The sequence below is a fragment of the Ambystoma mexicanum genome, chromosome 6p (genome assembly GCF_040938575.1).
Source record: "Ambystoma mexicanum isolate Mex_15411 chromosome 6p, UKY_AmexF1_1, whole genome shotgun sequence".
NCBI classification, from domain to species: Eukaryota; Metazoa; Chordata; class Amphibia; order Caudata; family Ambystomatidae; genus Ambystoma; species Ambystoma mexicanum.
In genome coordinates, this window is record NC_090935.1 from 1,254,186,876 (window position 1) to 1,254,205,372 (window position 18,497).

At 47.0% G+C, this 18,497-nt stretch overlaps 1 protein-coding gene across 5 annotated transcripts in view; it reads right to left on the reverse strand.

Moving 5' to 3' along the window:
• The window catches only part of VPS13A (vacuolar protein sorting 13 homolog A), a 2,994,934-nt gene that overhangs the window by 2,504,723 nt on the left and 471,714 nt on the right, over positions 1–18,497 (reverse strand). For all 5 annotated transcript variants that reach the window (XR_011280366.1, XR_011280367.1, XM_069625905.1 and 2 more), the window contains exon 14: positions 15,408–15,470. Coding sequence is in view for 3 of the 5 variants with exons in the window: in XM_069625905.1 (XP_069482006.1) it covers positions 15,408–15,470 (63 nt within the window). In the remaining 2 variants the exon portion in view is untranslated. The remainder of the gene's footprint in view (positions 1–15,407; positions 15,471–18,497) is intronic.

Below are 18,497 nucleotides of genomic sequence, written 5' to 3' on the forward strand. Positions count from 1 at the left end.
GCTGCTATACTATTTTCAGGCTCTCCGGATTTCAGTCCCCAAGACCTTTTTTCGAGCCCTAACTAAAATGGTCCACTCCTATGCCTGGAGGAAGAAACCGCCCAGGGTGGCTAGGGGAGTGCTGTCAGCACAACATCAGGATGGAGGCCTAGCATTCCCGCACTTCCTCACATATTATCAGGTGTCGCAATTATGGGTCTTAAAGGAATGGATGGGGGGGGGGAGAAGGGCAAAAGATCTGGGCCAAGCAAGATAGAGCTGTTGCTAGAACCCAGTTAGAGGACCTTTTATGGAAAGGCATACATGATAGGCATCCTAACTTGCGTTTAAGTTAAGTCATCGGGGCTACTCTCGAAGCATGGGATGATCAAACGGGTAAGGGTGCTATGACAAGTGTGCCGGGTCCATTTACTCCTTTGTTTGGGAACACGGATTTCCCACAAGGGATGGAGAAAGAGGCGTATGGGAAACGGGAATAAACAGGGTGGACTAAAATAGGTGAAATGTACCAGGACGGGGAGGTCAAGCCATTTGAGGTCTGCACCAGACATATAACGCTGCAAGAGTCAGAAAGATACAAATATGAACAGCTTCGGCATTGGCTAGTGACGCCAACAATTAAACGGGCGGCCGTGAGGGATCTCATGCCCTTTAAAAAATATACCGTAACCAACTCAGGGTCAAAGAAATTTGCGTCAACACTGTATACATTTATAAATATGCAGACTGTGGAGATCAGATGGAATTACATGGTAAAATGGGAAAGAAAGCTGGGGGAACCCATCAGTAAGGAGCAGCGGAGAGATCTATGGGGGAATATCCCTAAACTGACCCAATCCATCCAAGCAAAAGAAACGTGGGTTAAGATTGTATTGCAGTGGCACTACACCGGAGCGACTTAAAGTGATGTTCCCAAAAGCGTCCAAACTATGCTGGAGGGGATGTGGGAGAGAAGGTACCTGGGGGCATATTTGGTGGGACGGTAAGTGGATTCAGGTCTTTTGGGCGGGGATGAAGTCCCAAATGAAGGAGATGTTCCCACACGTGGACCAATAATGAACACAGGTCTGGTTGTGTGGGTTGAGAGACCAAATAGCTGAAAGGTACTCAATGGCGCAATGGAGATGTTTTATGGGTCTGGTCATCGCGGCATGGGCAGTGATAGCCGAGAACTGGAAGCAATGCAACCCCCCGGGAATATTTAGCTGGTTGCAGAAGGTATGGTCTCTGGTCACAATGGAAAGACTGTCTCATAACATACAAGGCTCTAATGGGTCCTTCATGAAAGGCTGGGAGGTGGTTCTGGACTACCTTCAGTCGGACTACATGATGCAATGGTGTCCCCACAGAATCAGGATTTTGGACCTATTTCAAGCTTGAGACTCTCCACAGGAATCAGAGGGTAAATTTTAGGGATGAGGGAGGTGGGGATGGGGTCAGAGGGGGCAGCAATAGGGTGAGTTTTGGACAGGAGGTGGGAGACACATGTAAGGGTGATAGGAGAAAAGGTGGACAAGTAGGCAGAGCAGGGGGAGGGGGGAGAAGGAGGAAGAGGAGAGGATGTTCTGGCGAAGAGAGGATTTTGGATGAGAAGAAGTTAGCGAAGTCAGAAGGAGAGAGGGGAAGAGTTTGTGGAAGAGTCGAAGTGGGAGGGGAGAGAAGCCGAGAGAGGGTCTGAAAGATACAGCAAGGATGAGAGGGTTGTGAGTGGAGGAGGGTAGAGTAGTAGGAGCGCTTGGCAGACGAGAGGCAAGAGTCGTAGAGAGAGTGATATGAGAAATAAGAGGATTGATTAGTCAGAGAAAGGGATTTGATCCAGAGTCGTTTGAGGCATCGGAAGAGGGGGCGCATGGACAGAAGGTGTGAAGAGAGCCAGGGTTGGGAAGGTTTGTGAGAGGGTGAGAAGGATCTAAGAGGATAGAGTTGGTCAAGACTTGAGGTTATAGAGGAGGACAGTGAGGAGAGGGCGTCTATCTGCTGAGAGGGAAGCAAAATCAGAGAGTCGGGAAAAGGGAGGAAGAACAGGAGTCGAGGAAGGGAGTACGGTTGAAGTTGGGGAGGTCTCAACGAGAGAAGGAGGGAGAGGAGGGAGAGGTGGGGAAGGTAAGGGGGAACTGAGGGAGAAGGAGAGCAAGGCGTGGTCGGAGAGATAGTTGGGAAGAGACGATACAGGGGAGGAAGAGTAAGAAGAGAGAAATATGAGATCGAGTGCTCCACCTCATCATCATTGAGGTGGAGCCGCTGAGGCCCGACTAGGCCGAAACACGTGTCTGGGGTTGCTGTTGGTACGCTTGTTCAGAGGAGAATTGCCTAGTATTTTGGTGCTGGACTGCCCCTGAGCAGGACAAAGACTGATATGCAGGGATATTTCTCCTCTGTGAAAGGGACAGTGAGCTAAAGACTTGGTTGAGACTCTCCCAGGGGCCATCCACCCAAGGACAGGTCAATGGGCTGTGTTCGTGCAGGTAGAGAGACTCCCAGACCCCCCTTTGTTTTGCATATTAAGTAACTTTGGGTCTCACCCTAAGTTACCAGGGGAATCCAGATGTGGACCCCTTGCTCACTGTTTTTAGAGAGGCACAGCTCCACCTCACTGATGAGGCCCGACTGGGCCGAAACACGTGTCTGGGGTTGCTGTTGGTATGCTTGTTCAGAGAAGAATTGCCTAGCATTTCCGTGCTGGACTGCCCCTGGGCAGGACAAAGACTGATATGCTGGGATATTTCTCCTCTGTGAAAGGGACAGTGAGCTAAAGACTTGGTTGAGACTCTCCCAGGGGCCATCCACCCAAGAACAGGTCAATGGGCTGTGTTTGTGCTGGCAGAGAGACTCCCAGACCCCCCTTTGTTTTGGTTATTAATAGAAGTGGCAAATAAAAAAAGTAATTGTGAGATGTTCTATTTATGCATTTATTTCATTTGATATGGCGCCCAGACCCGAGGGTATCACGGCGCATGTACAAAGTAAGTGGTTACGGACAGACACAGGTGCTGAGCATAGTACTAACAAGTTATACATATTTCTTAAATAGCTATGTTTTTAAGAGTTTTTTTTATAAAGACGATGGAAGATGGTTCATTCTGGATGCGATCGGGATGGAGTTCCACAGGGTGAAAGCAGTGAAGCTGGAGCCCCTCGCTCGCTTGAGGTTGAATCAAGCCGTATGGAAGGCAAGTTTGGAGGAGAAGCGGAGGGAGCGTGTCACTGGCTTTGCTGAAATACGTGGAACTCGGTAAGAGGGGGCATTCTTGTGCAGGCATCAGTGAGTGATGGTCAATGTTTTAAATTCAATTCTTGCTTGCATGGGAAGCCAGTGAGCCTCTCTTCCTGATATTGAAATGTGGGCTGAGAGTTTAGGCCCAGGGCAGATCTCATGGCCTTATTTTGCAAGAGCTGCAATTTTGAGAGGTTTTTGGAAGAGGTTCGGGAAAACAACATGTTGCAATAATCAAGCTTACTGGCAATAATAGCTTGAGCAAGTATCGGACAGTTTAGAGGCGAGATAAATTTCCTACCCAGGAAAGTAAGTTTGGCAGTGTAGGCAGTAGTAGAGGCTAGAGCATTGATGTGGCGGGATATGCTAGGCTCCGCACCTAGGTAAACTCCCAGAGTCTTCACGCGTTTGTAAGCCTGGATGGTAATTCCATCGATGGGGATGGAGGAGTAAGAAGCGTCCAATGCGCTTAGGCGACGAGTCAAACCTACGATAAAGGAGTTTAGTTTTCTCATCGTTAAGGCATAAACTGTCGGCAACAATCCAGCTCTGGATGATACTGTACGCCTGGTTTGATTGTTGCAACGTCATGGGCATAGTTCCCAAATATTTATAGTAGAACTTGCGTGTCTTCAACAAAGTTGGTGTATGGAATGCTCAGTGTGTCAGGGTGGTCGAAAAGCATCTTAGTATAGGTATTGTACATAGAAGAAGAGATGCAAGATCCCTGGGGGACACCGCAGGGAACCGGGATCGGCAGCAAACCGGTTTATGAAGATCCTAGAAATGCGTTCACTCAGGAATGATTTGATCCATTGGGAAGCCTGGTGTGAAAAGTAGAAGTTTGGAAGGAGATTTTGGCAGAGGTGGTCATGGTCCACAAGTTTGAACACAGCTGATAGGTCAAGGAGCAGCAGGATGACAATATTTCCTGAGCCACGGACTGTCAAGTTACATTATTTTGAGATCCAAGAGTGCTCTTTCTGTGCTGTGTTTGTGTCTGAAACCAGAGTGTCTTGATACAAGAAGCTGGCATTGCTCTAGGTAAATTTGGATCTGCGATCAATGCAATCTAAGATTTTGAGAAGGTAAGGTACAGTAGTAATGGCCCGGTAGTTCGAGGGGAGGGGATGGTTGAGTGAGGGTTTCTTGATGAGGGGCGAGAACCAGGCAGTTTTGAGGCAGATGGGGATGTTGTTGGAGGTGAAGAAAGCGTTCACAAAGTCAGCAATCGCAGGTGCTAATGTAACTGCACAGAGTTTGATAATGTGTGCAGGACTGACAACGCCTTTACATTTGGATGGTTGGAGGTGTAGAATAGTGGTGACAATATCTTCTGGAGAAACAGGGGATAAATGGAAGGTAGGGGGTTGCGGACAGGTAAGTGAGGTGCAGGGGTGGGTGGTTTATCAAGCATCAGATTTTTCTTTGCGTCAATTTGGACTTTTAGGGAGTCCATTTTGTTAGAGATGGCTGTTTGAATGTTAGAACACCAGGCTTTGTCAATGTGGACTGAAAAGGATGTAGGAGAGTATTTTCTAACTCCTTAAGGGTGGAGAATAGTTAGTTTGTGTTAGAGCTGGTGTTGAAGGAGTTAGCTTTAGCCGAAATGAGGAGTTTTTTAATAGGTTTTAGAAGCAGCAAGGTATGCAGTGAGGTTAGTAGGTGAGGGGGATTGCCTCCAGGTGTGTTCCAGGGCATGTCTGCGTTGGTGAAGTGAGATAAGCTCATCTGAAAATCAATTGTTTGGTCTTCTCCCTAATTTGGGTAGAATAGGTTTCAGAGAGGCGTGATGGTCATTGGTATGAGTGAGGGCAGAGAGAATCAGGGAGGCATGATCTTGGGTCATTGGCAGGGGGGAGGTACAGAGAGGTGTTTGAGGAGGGTGGGTGGAAGTCTGGCTTTGGTGAGCTTGCAGTGTTGCGGCCGAAGGAAGGAGGATCAGTGATGACAGGGTTGGGTGGCTGATGGGCTTGAGATATCTTGAATGAGGGAGTGATTAGATCATGACACAGGCGCAATTTTCGTAATGTTCAGTAAAAGTATACAGTCCAAGGTTCGTCCTTTGGAATGGGTAGGCAAGTGGATGAGTTGGGAGAACTGCATCTCGTTAAGAGAGATGGTGAGGTCATTGGCGTTAGTGCCTGAGGCCTCATTGAATCGAAGGTTGAAGTCTCCTAGGACAAGGAATTTTGTGGCCGGTTTGATGAAAGAGGAGAGAAAGAGGGGGATGTCTAGTTCTGGCCTATTCGGGTGGTCGGGTTGGCAGTAAACGATAAGAAAATGGATGGTGGGTTTAAGATTTTGAAGATGTTTGGTCAAGAGGAGTTGCCAAAGGCCAGATCCTGCCCATGGATAGAATCTAGGGAGTAGTGACGTACAAAAGTATGGACCGAAGCAAATAAGTGGCTGCATCACAGATGTTACGAACAGGAACACCCTCTGCAGGGCAGTAGAGGCAGCTATACCCCTAGTCGAATGGGCCCGTAAGCCTACAGGAGGGTCCTTACCCGGCAGGCGGTAACATTCAGAAATTGCCAAGATAATCCATCTGGACAAAGTTTGCTTAGTCACAGCTTGTCCCAAACGCCTTCCAGGGTAACCAATAAAGAGCTGATCGTCCACTCTGACCCGGGACATGCGTGAAATGTAGAAACTTAAAGCTTTCCTAGGATCTAACCTATGGAGCCTCTTCTCGCCCTTACCAGGATGCGCAGGAGGATAAAATGCCAGAAGAACAACCTTCTGGCTTAAATGAAATTCCGATGCCACCTACGGAAGAAAGGAAGGACGAACTCGAAGGACAACCCTGTCCTTATGAAACACAGTGAAGGGTGGCTTAACTGAAAGTGCCTGTAACTCACTCACTCTGCGAGCGGATGTGACCGCAACTAAAAATAGTTTTTAGGGTTAACAGTCTCAAAGGACAAGAATGTAAAGGCTCAAATGGAGCACCCATTAGAAGCTTGAGAACAAGGTTCAAATCCCAACCAGGCACCTGGAAAAGTGACGGAGGGAACACATTAGTGAGCCCTTTCAGAAACTGAGAAATTAAAGGAATTTTAAAATAAGAACACTCCTCAGATGAGCGCTTAAATATGGACAGCGCCGCCAGGTAACCTTTAATGGTACCCACTTGCAAGCCCCCCGTGGGCTAAAGAAAGCAAAAAAGACATAACTACAGGAATTTCACATGAAAAATGATCCACATTCTGAACCCTGCACCAGTCGCAGAACTTTCTCCGACGGCAAGAGTATAGGGACTTAGTTGCCGGCCGTCTGGCCGAAAGCAACCCCTCCATCACATCTTCAGGAAGGTCCCAATCCTGATACCTCAACCTTTCAGAAGCCAAGCGTGAAGGTTGAGGGATCTGACCTCTGGATGGTGAACCTGACCCCTCCCCCCCTCCCGTGCGAGCAGATTGTCTCGGTTGAGAAGACGACGTAGAGGGAAGATGGACAAGTCAAGAAAGTCCGGGTACCACGTCCTCCTGGCCCATGCCGGAGCAATGAGGATCATCCGGGAACCGAACCTCCGTAACCTCTGCAGCACTTGCGGGATGACGGGGACTGGAGGAAACGCGTACAGCAGTGGGAATGACCACAAATGCGTCTCCTAAGGCTCCTCTTGGAGGAAATTCCCACAAGCAGAACTTTTCGCACTTCCGGTTGACACTGGAGGCGAAGAGATCCACTTGAGGGGTCCCCGAAAGGGCAAAGATCTCCAGGAGAATCTCCCGAGCCAACTCCCACTCGTGAGAGATCGCGCTCTGCCTGCTCAGAGCGTCCGCCGTCTCGTTTTCGTCTCCGGCCAGATGAACTGCTGAGATCGAAATTCCTTGCTGGATGGCCCAGAACCAGATCTGCATTGCCTCCCTGCACGGGAAGTGACCCTGCCCCCCCTTTTTGTTGAGGTAGTGCATGGCCACTGCGTTGTCCGTCAGAATCCGGACATTCTTTCCTCGCACAGTCGGCAGAAAAGCCTTCAGGGCAAGCCTGACGGCCATCAGCTCCAACAGATTGATATGGAGTCTGGACTCCGACGGAGTCCAACGACCGCTGACATAGGGAAATATTCGCAGTCGAATATAAAAAGTAGTTTCCACTGCCACCAGCCAAAACTCGATCAGGGGGGACGGAGACGTGCCCCCTCGACTAACAGACCCCAGGGCAATCGAATTGCCCCGACCAGTACGTCCACAATATGATGGTTTGTACTGGTTTATGTTAATAATTTGGGACTAGTAAAGCCAATGGTGACTTTACATGCCCTGGGAGACAGTAGTCAGTCCCAGGGTATGGAGTCTATGGTGGGGTATCACTATGACACCCCTGTGTTACTGCACGGAGGGTGCTTTGTAACACACATAGTAAAAACACACGAGACCCTATGGAGTAAAGGACCCCATAGCCCATAAAACACATTAACAGTCAAAGGAACACTATAAATCATGTCCAAGAGTGGGAGAAAAAGAGTCTCACTCTTGGCAGGAGAAAAAACAAACTCCAGAAATCCAGCAAAGCTGCTGGGGGACTCACTAGGTTAGGAAATTCAGCCTAAAGAGAGAATTCTCCCTAACAGGCGGGACCAGAAACTGAAAGTGCGAGTCGTCAACCGCGAACCTCGGGTACTTCTTGTGCTTGGCACATGAAAATAAGCGTCCTTGGGGTCGAGAGACACCAACCAGTCCTGAAGTTGAAGGGCCTGGAGGACTTGAGAAAGAGTAACCATCTTAAACTTGTCATTCCTGAGGAGCTTGTTCAAACCGCGCAAGTCCATGATGGGTCTCATGCCTCTGTCTTTCTTCGAAATCAAAAAATAAGGGGTAGACCATCCCTTGTTCCTCTCCGCTACAGGCACCAGTTCTATAGCGCCTTTCTCCAGCGGGGATTGAATTTCCTGCGCAAGGAGCGGATCCGGACTCTTCAAAGAGAAGTTCCCTGGTGGATTGTCGTGAGTCCTCTGCCGGAAAGGAAGACAGTGGCCGTGCGCTATGATCTCCAGAACCCACACATCTGAAGTAATGCACGCCAGTCTACAAGATGCTGCGCCAGCCTTCCCCCAACCGGAGAAGCATGGGCCTTGTGGCTGAGCTGAAGCGGCTGCGGCAGTGCCTGAGAGTAAAGAGGCAACTGCTCGTGCGGCCTTGGCACCTCGAGTACCTTGTTTTCCACCTTTGGCACTCCTATGGTTGCTCCTTTGACCAGCAGCTCTTCTCGATTTACTAAAGGACGAGTAATATCGAAAGGAACCTCCCCTCCATTGCTGTCCCCTAGGACGAAAAGGCAGAGGTTGGCGGACTGCAGCGCCCAACGACTTTGCTGCAGCTTTGGAGGTCTGCAACCTCAAGACTCTCGTCAGCCTTGCTGCCAAAAAGATGTTCACCATCAAAGGGCATGTTGAGGAGGCGGGCCTGCACATCAGGAGCAAAACCAGACTTCCGCAACCACCCAAACCTGCGTATTACGGTGCTAGCCGCCATGGACCGGCTGACGCAATCAACCATGTCCAGACCCGACTGAACGGATTCACACATGGCATCCTTGCCATCCTGCACGATAGCAAGGAAACCATCCCGTTCCTCCCCTTCGGGAATATGATCAGCCGCTAGGGAAATACAGTTCCACAGAGTGTGCGTGAAACGAGACAAGGCACAAACGGAGTTGGCAGCCTGAAGCGCCATACCCCCAGAAGAAAATACCTTCTTCGCCCAGCCGTCAAAACGTTTGTCGTCCCTATCAGGAGGGATGGTAGGGTACGACGCCTGCTTTGCGGGGGCCGTAGCAGCCTGCACCACCAAACTTTCCGGAGTGGGGTGGGTGGTCAAGTAGCAGGGGTCGCCACTGGCTGGGTGATATTTCTTCGGCAAAGTCCAAGCCGCAGCCACCTTCTCTGCAAGGCCAGATGGAATGGCAGCACCGGGTCAGTTGGTGGACCATGGTCCAGGATATCAGTCAGGTCATCCTGCTGAAAATCCCTAGGGGGGGCAGACCACCCCAGTTAATCCGTGACCCTCGACATCAGGCGCCGATAAGAGGAGTCGGCATGCGTGCCAGGCTCAGGCCTACCAAATTCCACCTCCGGAGAGGTGTTGAGCCACTGGCGTCATGCAATGACTGGCGCAGGTCCACAAGCTGGCTATGACCAGAAACAATGTCATCAGGGACCTCTGCAGGAACCACACCCTCCTCAGACCCCTCATCACCCCAGAAATATAATCCAGAGGCTGGAAAGAGGGAACCGAAAAAGGAACAAAGACATGTTTTGCCTTAGCCAGAGCCTATCTAGGGGGTTCCCCTGCACCACGAGGCATCCCCGACAAAGCTGCCTCGAAAGGCATTGAGGGCGTCAATGGTATCGGCGTCGAGCGCGGCGCCGACTGCTTCGACAGTGTCGACACAGGCCTCGAGGGCAGAGCCCCGAGCGTGTCTCTCGACAGCCTGGGCGCCAATGGCATCGACTTCCTCAGAGGCAGGGCCTCAAGAGAGTCCATCGACTACCTCGGCACCGCCGGCGTCGATGTCTTCCTCGAAGACTTCACAGGTTCACGCGGTCTTGATGGCGTCGAGGACCGGGACCTGGAACGGGCATGTCTAGAACAACCATCCTTGTCCAACCGGGACCTCGAAGGCGCCCGGTGGTCGTGACAACTGCTCGAGCCCGAAGGCAGACGAGCAGTGTCTCTAGCACGGCCACGACCGGCGTCCTCAGACGGCTCGGACGGACCAGAGCCCTGCGATTAAAAAAACGCCAACATCTCCTTTCAGAAGGAATCCCATTCCTCAGGAGTGGAATGCTTGTTGGGACAAGGAACCCGCCGACGGGCAGAGTCCTTGGAAGAGGACGGGGAAGGCGACCGGTGGCTGCGCTTCCTGGAGTGCCTCAAAGAGGCAGAGGAATGGCAGGACCGACTCCCAGACCGAGAACCCCCGGACTCCCGACGACGATGCAGAGAGTCTCCCTTCGAATCGTCCGTCGAAAGACCAATGGAACGCGACTTCCGGGGCTTGGCCACCTTACCGACCGACAGCTTCTTCTTACGCTCCTGCAAGGCCTTCGATGTGAGCGATTGGCAGTCGACACAGTCGTCCGTATCATGGTCCTCCCCGAGGTACCAGAGGCAAACGTCGTGCGTATCTGTCAGCGACATCTTGGACCCGCACACCCGACACTTCTTAAACCCGGACCGCGGGGTGGAAGGAGCCGAAGACATCATACCGATAGCAATGAAGAAACAGGTTTGAAGAACCAAAAGAACAAGATTCAGTAGAATCGAGGCGCGCCGAGATCTCCGAAGCGAACACATTCGCGGAAAAAATGGAACTGAAGCTACAGGCGTCGTGCATCCTACTTATAACCTCCAGTGATGTCGGCTCGACGGAGGCCCTCGAGGACAGCGTATCGATGTCATAGACACAGGAAGATTTTCCGAAGCAGCACAGCTGTGGTGATTACTGTCATAGATATTGAATACGTCGGAGGACCCAAGCCCCTTGAAACAACTGGTTCTAACTGAGCCCAGAATGGGAGAGAGTTGTAGAATAGAGGGATTTCAGCGGAGGAAGTTCTGGAACTCAGTTTAATTAGCCTAGAGGTGCCTTGGCAGGGCTGTGAGGGCCAGTGGCCTGGAGGAGGTCACATGCTTAAGGTGGCACCATGGTCGAGATGAGAAAGTTGCTGGGGCAGCTTTCACTGAGCATGAGGCTGATGGTGTTGTGGCAGCCAGGAGCGGCAGTGGAACAGGGCGACTCAGTTGCAGGGCAGAAGGCAGTAGCAGGGGCATCTATATACGGACAAGGGGCATCGTTATGCAGACATAATGCTGGCAAAAAAGGAGTAGGAGGAGGGCAGGGGCGACTAAGCAGTGGCACATAGTGACACTTGCAGGCAAGAAGGCAGTCGCAGGGGCATCTATGTGCAAACATGAGCCATCATTGAGCGAGCAAAGTGCTGGTAGAAAAGGAGGGCTGTGCTGACTCTGGGCAGTGGCGCAGGGTGACAGTTCCAGGCAAGAATGCAGTCACTGGTGCATCTATGTGCAGGCAGAATACTGTTGGCGATGAAATGGGACGAGAGCTGGGGTAATTCTGGGCAGAGGCGTAGGGCAGCGCACCGGCAGAGTAGTAGACAGCTGCTGGGCCATTTTTGTGCAGGCATGGAGCTGGTGATAAGGGTGTAAGAGGTGGGCAGGGGTGGCACAGAGCGTTAGTACCGGGTAGCAGAGTGGAGGGCCCCAAGTCTGAATTTTTGATTATGGGGCATGGTGTTGCGGTTGTGCAAGAGTAGTGTGTCACAGTAATGTGGTAAAGTGTCGTGTACCATGGTGGGAGAATGAGAGGCATCATATGAGGACCAGGGAAGAGGGGGGGATGAATCAGGAGACATACAGCATTGAGCCATAGCAGTAACATAGGGGCGTGACTGTATATCACTGGAGTCTCAATACCAAAGGCTGTACTAGGCTTGAATAGTAGATTGAAGGTATTGGACACACAGCTATCGGATGTGAGTGGGTGGGTGGGATTTGAAGAGGGATGAATGACACTTTTAGTGGAAGGTAAAGCAACACGATACAGCGAATAGACAAGGAAGTTGTGAATTTACACACTGTATACAGCAATACAAAATCAGAAGAAGAATCTGTATTCTTCTTACCTTTGGGAATGAAAGAGAAGGCTGGATATAGAAACGCTTTGCCAATGGGTCCGAGTGTGAGCACTACAGGTGAACTGCTGTAGAAGTCAGGAAGCACAGCTTGGATTTGTTTGAATGAGACATTGAACGCAGCGCGATCCACAGCAAAACTACTGTTCCCAGAAACAATATTGAGAATCATTGATTGATTGAAACAAAATGTCTGTAGATTAATTTATTCAAGGAAAAGGGATCTCTTATGAAAAATCAAAGACAATTTGTCACAGACCTCCCTGGGGATCCAGAAAGTTTACCATTACATCTCCTGCAGAAGCAATTAAATTCCCAGGGAACCTACAGTAGCTTAAGTCAATGTCTTACGTCTAGAAGATATTTCTTGCCCATTCACTCTAAAGGAGTTGATGATTTGAACATCTTAATACCTTCAAGGTGTTATCAGAACTCTGTTCAGAGTTCATATTTCACAAGTGAAAGGATGTGCGTCCCGTTTCACCATGCCTGTGTCTATCAAAGCCAAAATAAATGTTTTATTACTTGTAACAACTCTGTTGATCAGTCTGTAAGCCAGTGGCACCAATCTCTGTGTTATGGTATTGAAAGGACCCCATAACAGTAATCAGAAACCTTGTCACCTCTCAGAGATCCAGTGAGAGTTTCTTTCGGATTGGTATTTACAAAGGCAAGCTGCAAGCCTGAACTAACCTTTTTGGATACCTGAACAGTGCACAGTTAGATCAAATCATGAAAAGAGCACCAAGTGGACTAATTGAGTACATCAAATTTCAACCAGAACACACACATACTGAATTGTATGTTGCCTATAAAAAGGAAGTTTAGCAATAAGCAGCCAATTGGAAGATGGGATACGGGGGGGGGGGGGGATATAACAAGTAACACGTCCAGCCCAAACAAGTGTAAGGACAACCAAGGAAACAAAAAAAATGGTGATTAGAGGTTGGCAGGGCCAGGTGTGTGCATCTTTATGCATACATGTTGGATTCCCTTTAAAATCTTTGCAATGCTCAGAAAAATGCACTAGGGTTCTGATTCCAAGGGTGCCTATATCCTCCGGGTCGTGCGAAAGAGGGACCTATAAGTAAGGGACAGGCGAACACGTCATTTGAATAGAAAAAAAAAAGCTCAATGTTTTTCAAAGCCTTAGACGGATTGCTTTAACATTATTTATGCTCAACCAGTGCACAGAAATGTATTTATATTCTGCACAATGATATACTTGTTTATCTTTTGCTAAAATGCAGCAAGTAAAGTGCTTTTTTTTTAAATGACCATTGCATAACATGTGGTTTGTAGATGGCAGACATAGCTATCCAATAAATATAAAAGGCCACAATACAGGTTTGTGCTCTGGTGGTAGTTGCATAAAAAATTTCAGGCATGTCAAGTTAGTTGTCCAAACAATTGGAGAGGCACTATTAGAAGGCTTTGATTCAGAAACTCTGGTCATTTATGTTATTATAGCTCTGGAAAAACCTGCCGGTCTTCAGGCCTTAAGATAAGGTGCATACAGGGCCTTTTTACACAGGAAAGTCTTGTAAATACGACAGCTTTATTATTTTGCTGTGTACGTTTACACACAAGTTTAGAGCAGAGGGCAGTGCAAAGGTCAGGTTACTTGACAGAAAAGACAACACTATTTTTAGCTACATGGATGTAATTGCAAGCCATGGATAAACGCCTATGAAACAGAATTTATTTCTCTGAAGCCTTTCAAAAAAAGAAACTGCACATTGATAAAAGGCATGGTTTATTTCCATTCAGCTTCTGGTGTGTTGATGCTCATGGAGCAAACCTAAGCACTGTGCATAGTTATTTTCCTAGCATTTTAGGATTGCATAATTTTAAAATGGAAAACTAAGTTGCCATTGAGAATTCATCTTTTGTAACAAATTATGCTTTTGTTTCCAGTGAAAGCAAACCAGTATTGCATAATTGTATTTTTCAGAGTTCCTGTGCTGTTTGCATAATCATGCACACAGCACAATCATGTAAAATGGGGAGTATGCACAGTCTGGTTCAACATTGCAGTCAATGGGGTACATTACTATAAATGGTCAGAGGCAGCAGAGTCTTTGCATAAGGGCGAGTGATTGTCATTAAACCAATCACATGTGTTCTAGCCTCGCAAATCTTCAAGACTACAATTAAAATATCCAAAACCTGACTCTGCAGGAAGAGCAAACGCTGTTCAAAAACAAACAAATGAAAGTTACATTTGTAATTGAAATAGAAACTCAGCAAAACCTGTCCCTGTGATAATCCAGATAGGTATTTAACTTTGTGTAGCACTTCATACATGGTTCGTTCCAACATCTAGGCACTGTGATGATTATACCTCAGTCGATACTAGGTTTACCGACCACTGAAGGATGTCAGCCAATAAGATAGCTCAGCGGGTTGAGCACTCATAGCGGCGATCTGTGCGTGATCTGTAGGTTGCAGGTTCGAATCCCTGCAAGGCCAACTCAGTTTTTCATCCTTTTTAGGTCGGTAAAGGAGTACTGACTTCGGTTTGGTGATAATAGTGATAAATATGTTCTATGCACAGCTTTTTGCCAAAAGCACTATATAAATAACCATTTGACCATGAGATTAGATATAGAATTTAGCATGGAGTCCTTGCCTCTCTGCACTGTTTCATAACATTGGCTTACCGTTAGTTAGTAATGGCTCCAGGAAATGAGGACTTTTATTTAACATCAAAAGACAATTGTACTATCGAACCTCAAAACGCACATTACAATTCATGTTTGCTTTACTATGTAATTGGCTAGATTGTCTTTTCAACATTTACATATATACAGGAGCGACCAAATGGCCAGACCTTAGATAATAAAGAAAGGTGTATTCTGTCACAATGCAGATAGCTGCTGCATAGTAATGATTTCCATACAGCTTTTGCACACCTCGGCTGGATGTCACATACATTTTACTCTCTTGCAAAGGGGAAAAAGTCATTTTTACTCTCTTGAAATCAGTTACTCTCAAAGTTTAAAAATAGGGAGTAAAATAATCCCAGCTCAATATCTTATCCGGAGCACTGCTGGTTTTACAGGCATTCATTAACAAAGAGAGTAACTAAGCATCTGTTGGTAGATGAGAAGCTTATTTTGGACCAAATGAATATATGCTGAATATATGGTATAATACATTGGCTTAGGAACCTCTACCATCCATCTGATTAAGAAATCTATAGGACTAGGAAAGCTAATGCATTGTGCCATCACAATACTATTTTCATTTAGCCCACCAAAAGCTAACAACTTGGATTTCTGAGATTTTAAATGCAGCACCAGACCTTTCTTCACAGATGAGGGAGAAATTAGATGTTTACGTAACTTTATTTTAATGTATGCTTAAACCAAGTACAATATGACAAACACTGAATTATACTGTAAATAGAAATCAAAATCTGCAAGAAAGACTTTTGAAAGCCAACAAATGCCATTCTTCATAGGTTTCCTTTGGTTTCAGATTCAATGTCATGCAGAAATAAATAGTAAGTAAAAATAGTCTTACCTCAACCTCTGCCTGCTGTCTGGCAAGAGTGATATTAAATATGTCGAGTGTCTTCTCAAATTCCTGTAAATTAACAAGAAACTGACATACTTAATTTTACTGGTTAGCAAACTCAATGAATAAACTGCCACAAATAGTGCACTATTCCAGGTCTGGAAGTATGCGACTACATTTCCAGATGTTATGGCTATGAGCTACAAGAAAAACCCAAAGAATGGACAAACTCAGTACTCAAAGAAACTTTACTATCATCGTTAAAAAAAAATCAGGAATCAGAAGTTAGGAAAAAACCTGCTACATTTTGTTCAGTTTGGCAAAACTGATTTGAGAGTCAGCCATGACATTTGCCAACACTCTGGGGTTCAATGTTTAAGACAAACTTTTGTGCCAGACCATTAACATAAGGACATCACATCCCAGCTAGTTGTTGCTTAGAATGAAACAATTGGCTAATCGTAAAACACCCAACATAACTACTTTTCCTCCAGGCTTTTTTTTTTTAAAATTGTCTATAACGTCCTAAAACATTTACCAATCTGCACAAAACTGACATTCAGCATATTTACCTCACTATATTGCATGGATAAAATGCCACAGGTTTTGATACCGTTTAGTGGATTAACCAAACAATCTAGGCATCCCCATTGTAGTTTGTAAGGTTTGAAAGACACAGGGAAGCTAATTTACAGGACTGCTTAAAGAACAAAAGGGGGGGTGGGGGAATGAGCCATGGAAATAAACACTATTTTATACAGACAAGGAGGAATGATAGGGTAATACTGGCAGTGCCAGGCGTGCTTTCCTGTGAGAAACGCTAGGAGTAGAACCATAATGGACAAAAATGACTCATGGCAATTCAGGTATCCTTAGTCCATGGTTTTCCCTCCGTCACATAATTTTGAGAAAAGCTTGATCTTGCAGCAGCGCAGGTCATAAAACGGATCACTGACAGAAGCAGCACATGCAATTAGGAATAAAGAATGCGGTTTAGCTGACCCACCATTACACTACCGCTATATAACCATGCCCTGCGCACCAGGTGCCAGTGCCCTATCTGTTTTGTCAAGCCTAAACAAAATGAACACTGGCACATGCCCGAGGGAATGGCTCGGTGGGAGGTATTAAGGCGGGATAGACCTGGATTAAGAATTGCTGAATCCCAAGGAAGGTAAATCACCCTTACGTCCATCAGACTCTGGGTTTCTGACTGGGGCATGGGGACAAAGATGAATGAGGCCATTAAAGTGACATATAATTGCCGGATTCTGAAAATCGATGCCCGTCCCTGTTCAAGAAGGCCACAATAACAGAAATATGTTAGCAAGAGTTGATAATAATGCCAGTACTAGCCACATGTGACAAAAGACATGGCCTGGTCTACGGATGCCATTAGAGGATTAACATAAAGCTCTAGGGTCTTGCCTTTATATTGTTTTCTGGTTGAATCCTTTCTGGCTGTACACATAATCTGAATGTAAGGCCAGAAATCCACACACAAGCATAAACCAGGTCCTCGAGTACCAAGCTCTCAAGCTGAACAATGGAAGGGAGGGGTTGGTGGAGCAATCTTTTCTCTTGGGAGAGACGGATGTTTCTCAAGGAAAGACCCAGAAAAACTCTGTCAGACATAAGAAGTAGATTGGTGTATCAGGACTATCATGACTTCGAACCAGTCAGAATCAAGATCATGTACTGCTTATTCTACAGTTGCACCTTGTGGGTCAGTAGTGGAGGGGGAGCACAGAGGAACTCGTCCAACCATACTAGGGATTGCAAGCTTTCACCCATTCATGAACATCTTATTGAGTCCTGCAGCAAATAAGTGTATTGGAGGACTCCAGAAAGGAACCCCAGAGGAACAGGGGCTCCTCGGGAGTCCACCAAAGCAGAGCCTGAATAAGCTGCAGGGAAACCTTCAGTAACTTCTGCTGAGAGTCTGGTGCACCTGACTGAACAGTTGAAAGTGGACTTCCTGGAGCACTGTAAATTGCAGAACATGGATATAAGAGGCCATGAAGCCCATACTGTAACAGAGCCATATTGGCTGACTACAGGTTCACGACTGTACAACTTTTATGGTTTCTTGGATGGGGACAATCCTCTGCAGGGTAGGACATTCCATCCCTAGAAATGTTTTGAGAACTATCCAGAGGAGCTGAATCCTCTGTACCAGTGGCAAATGGGACTTTATATTGACCTACAAAACAAAACCTAGCCTAAGCAGAGTATCACACACCTCCTGAACGTGTTCTGAAAGAGGATCCTTTAAAGGGCTCTCATTCGAAAGCTGTCCAAGTAGGGATACAAACGAATCCCCTGAAGCCTCAGATGAGCTGCAACCACTGCAAGGACCTCGGCATATACTCTTGAGGCATCGTTCAGACAGAAGTGAAAGCATTTTTGCTAAAAATGCACAATCCCATTTTGAACCTCAGGAACTTTCAATGTTCTTTCCTCATGATCAAATGGAAAAAGGCATCCTGAACAGGGAGAGTGCCAACCACTTCCCTTCCTGAAGAGACTCCAAGATGACCAGAATGTTTACCTTGTGGATGGACTTGTACAAGAGAAGCGTATAGACATGTCTTATACCCAGAGATATGGGGATCAGAAAGTAACAAAACAATCCCCATCCTCTTTGGTGTTTCCAAACCTCCTAGATGGCGAGGTAATAGTTTCTGTATATAGAAAGAAAAAATAAAATTGAGCTTTAATATCAAGCTTAATGCCGGAGAGGAGTGTGACGAAGAATAAGACAACAGCAAACCTTTAAAGGGGGAAACCACTTTTGATCAGGTTGGAGAACTACAACAGCTACCTAACAAACCCCCAACAGTAATAAACTGAAAGAACAAGTTACTTCTTACCTTGTAACGTTCTTTCGATGAGATGTCCCTCCAACGTATTCCTTATCTTGATAGATTACATTCCATCTTGCTGGCCTCGTAAATTTTTTCAGTAGAGGGCGCTGCGTGTTGACATCCCTCGAGCTGGTGTCCCTCGACAGCCTCCTTCTCTGCGCCAACGTCATCGTGCGTATAAACAGACTCGCGCTGCGGCCGTTGCTCAGTTCCGTTTTGAAGTTTGAAA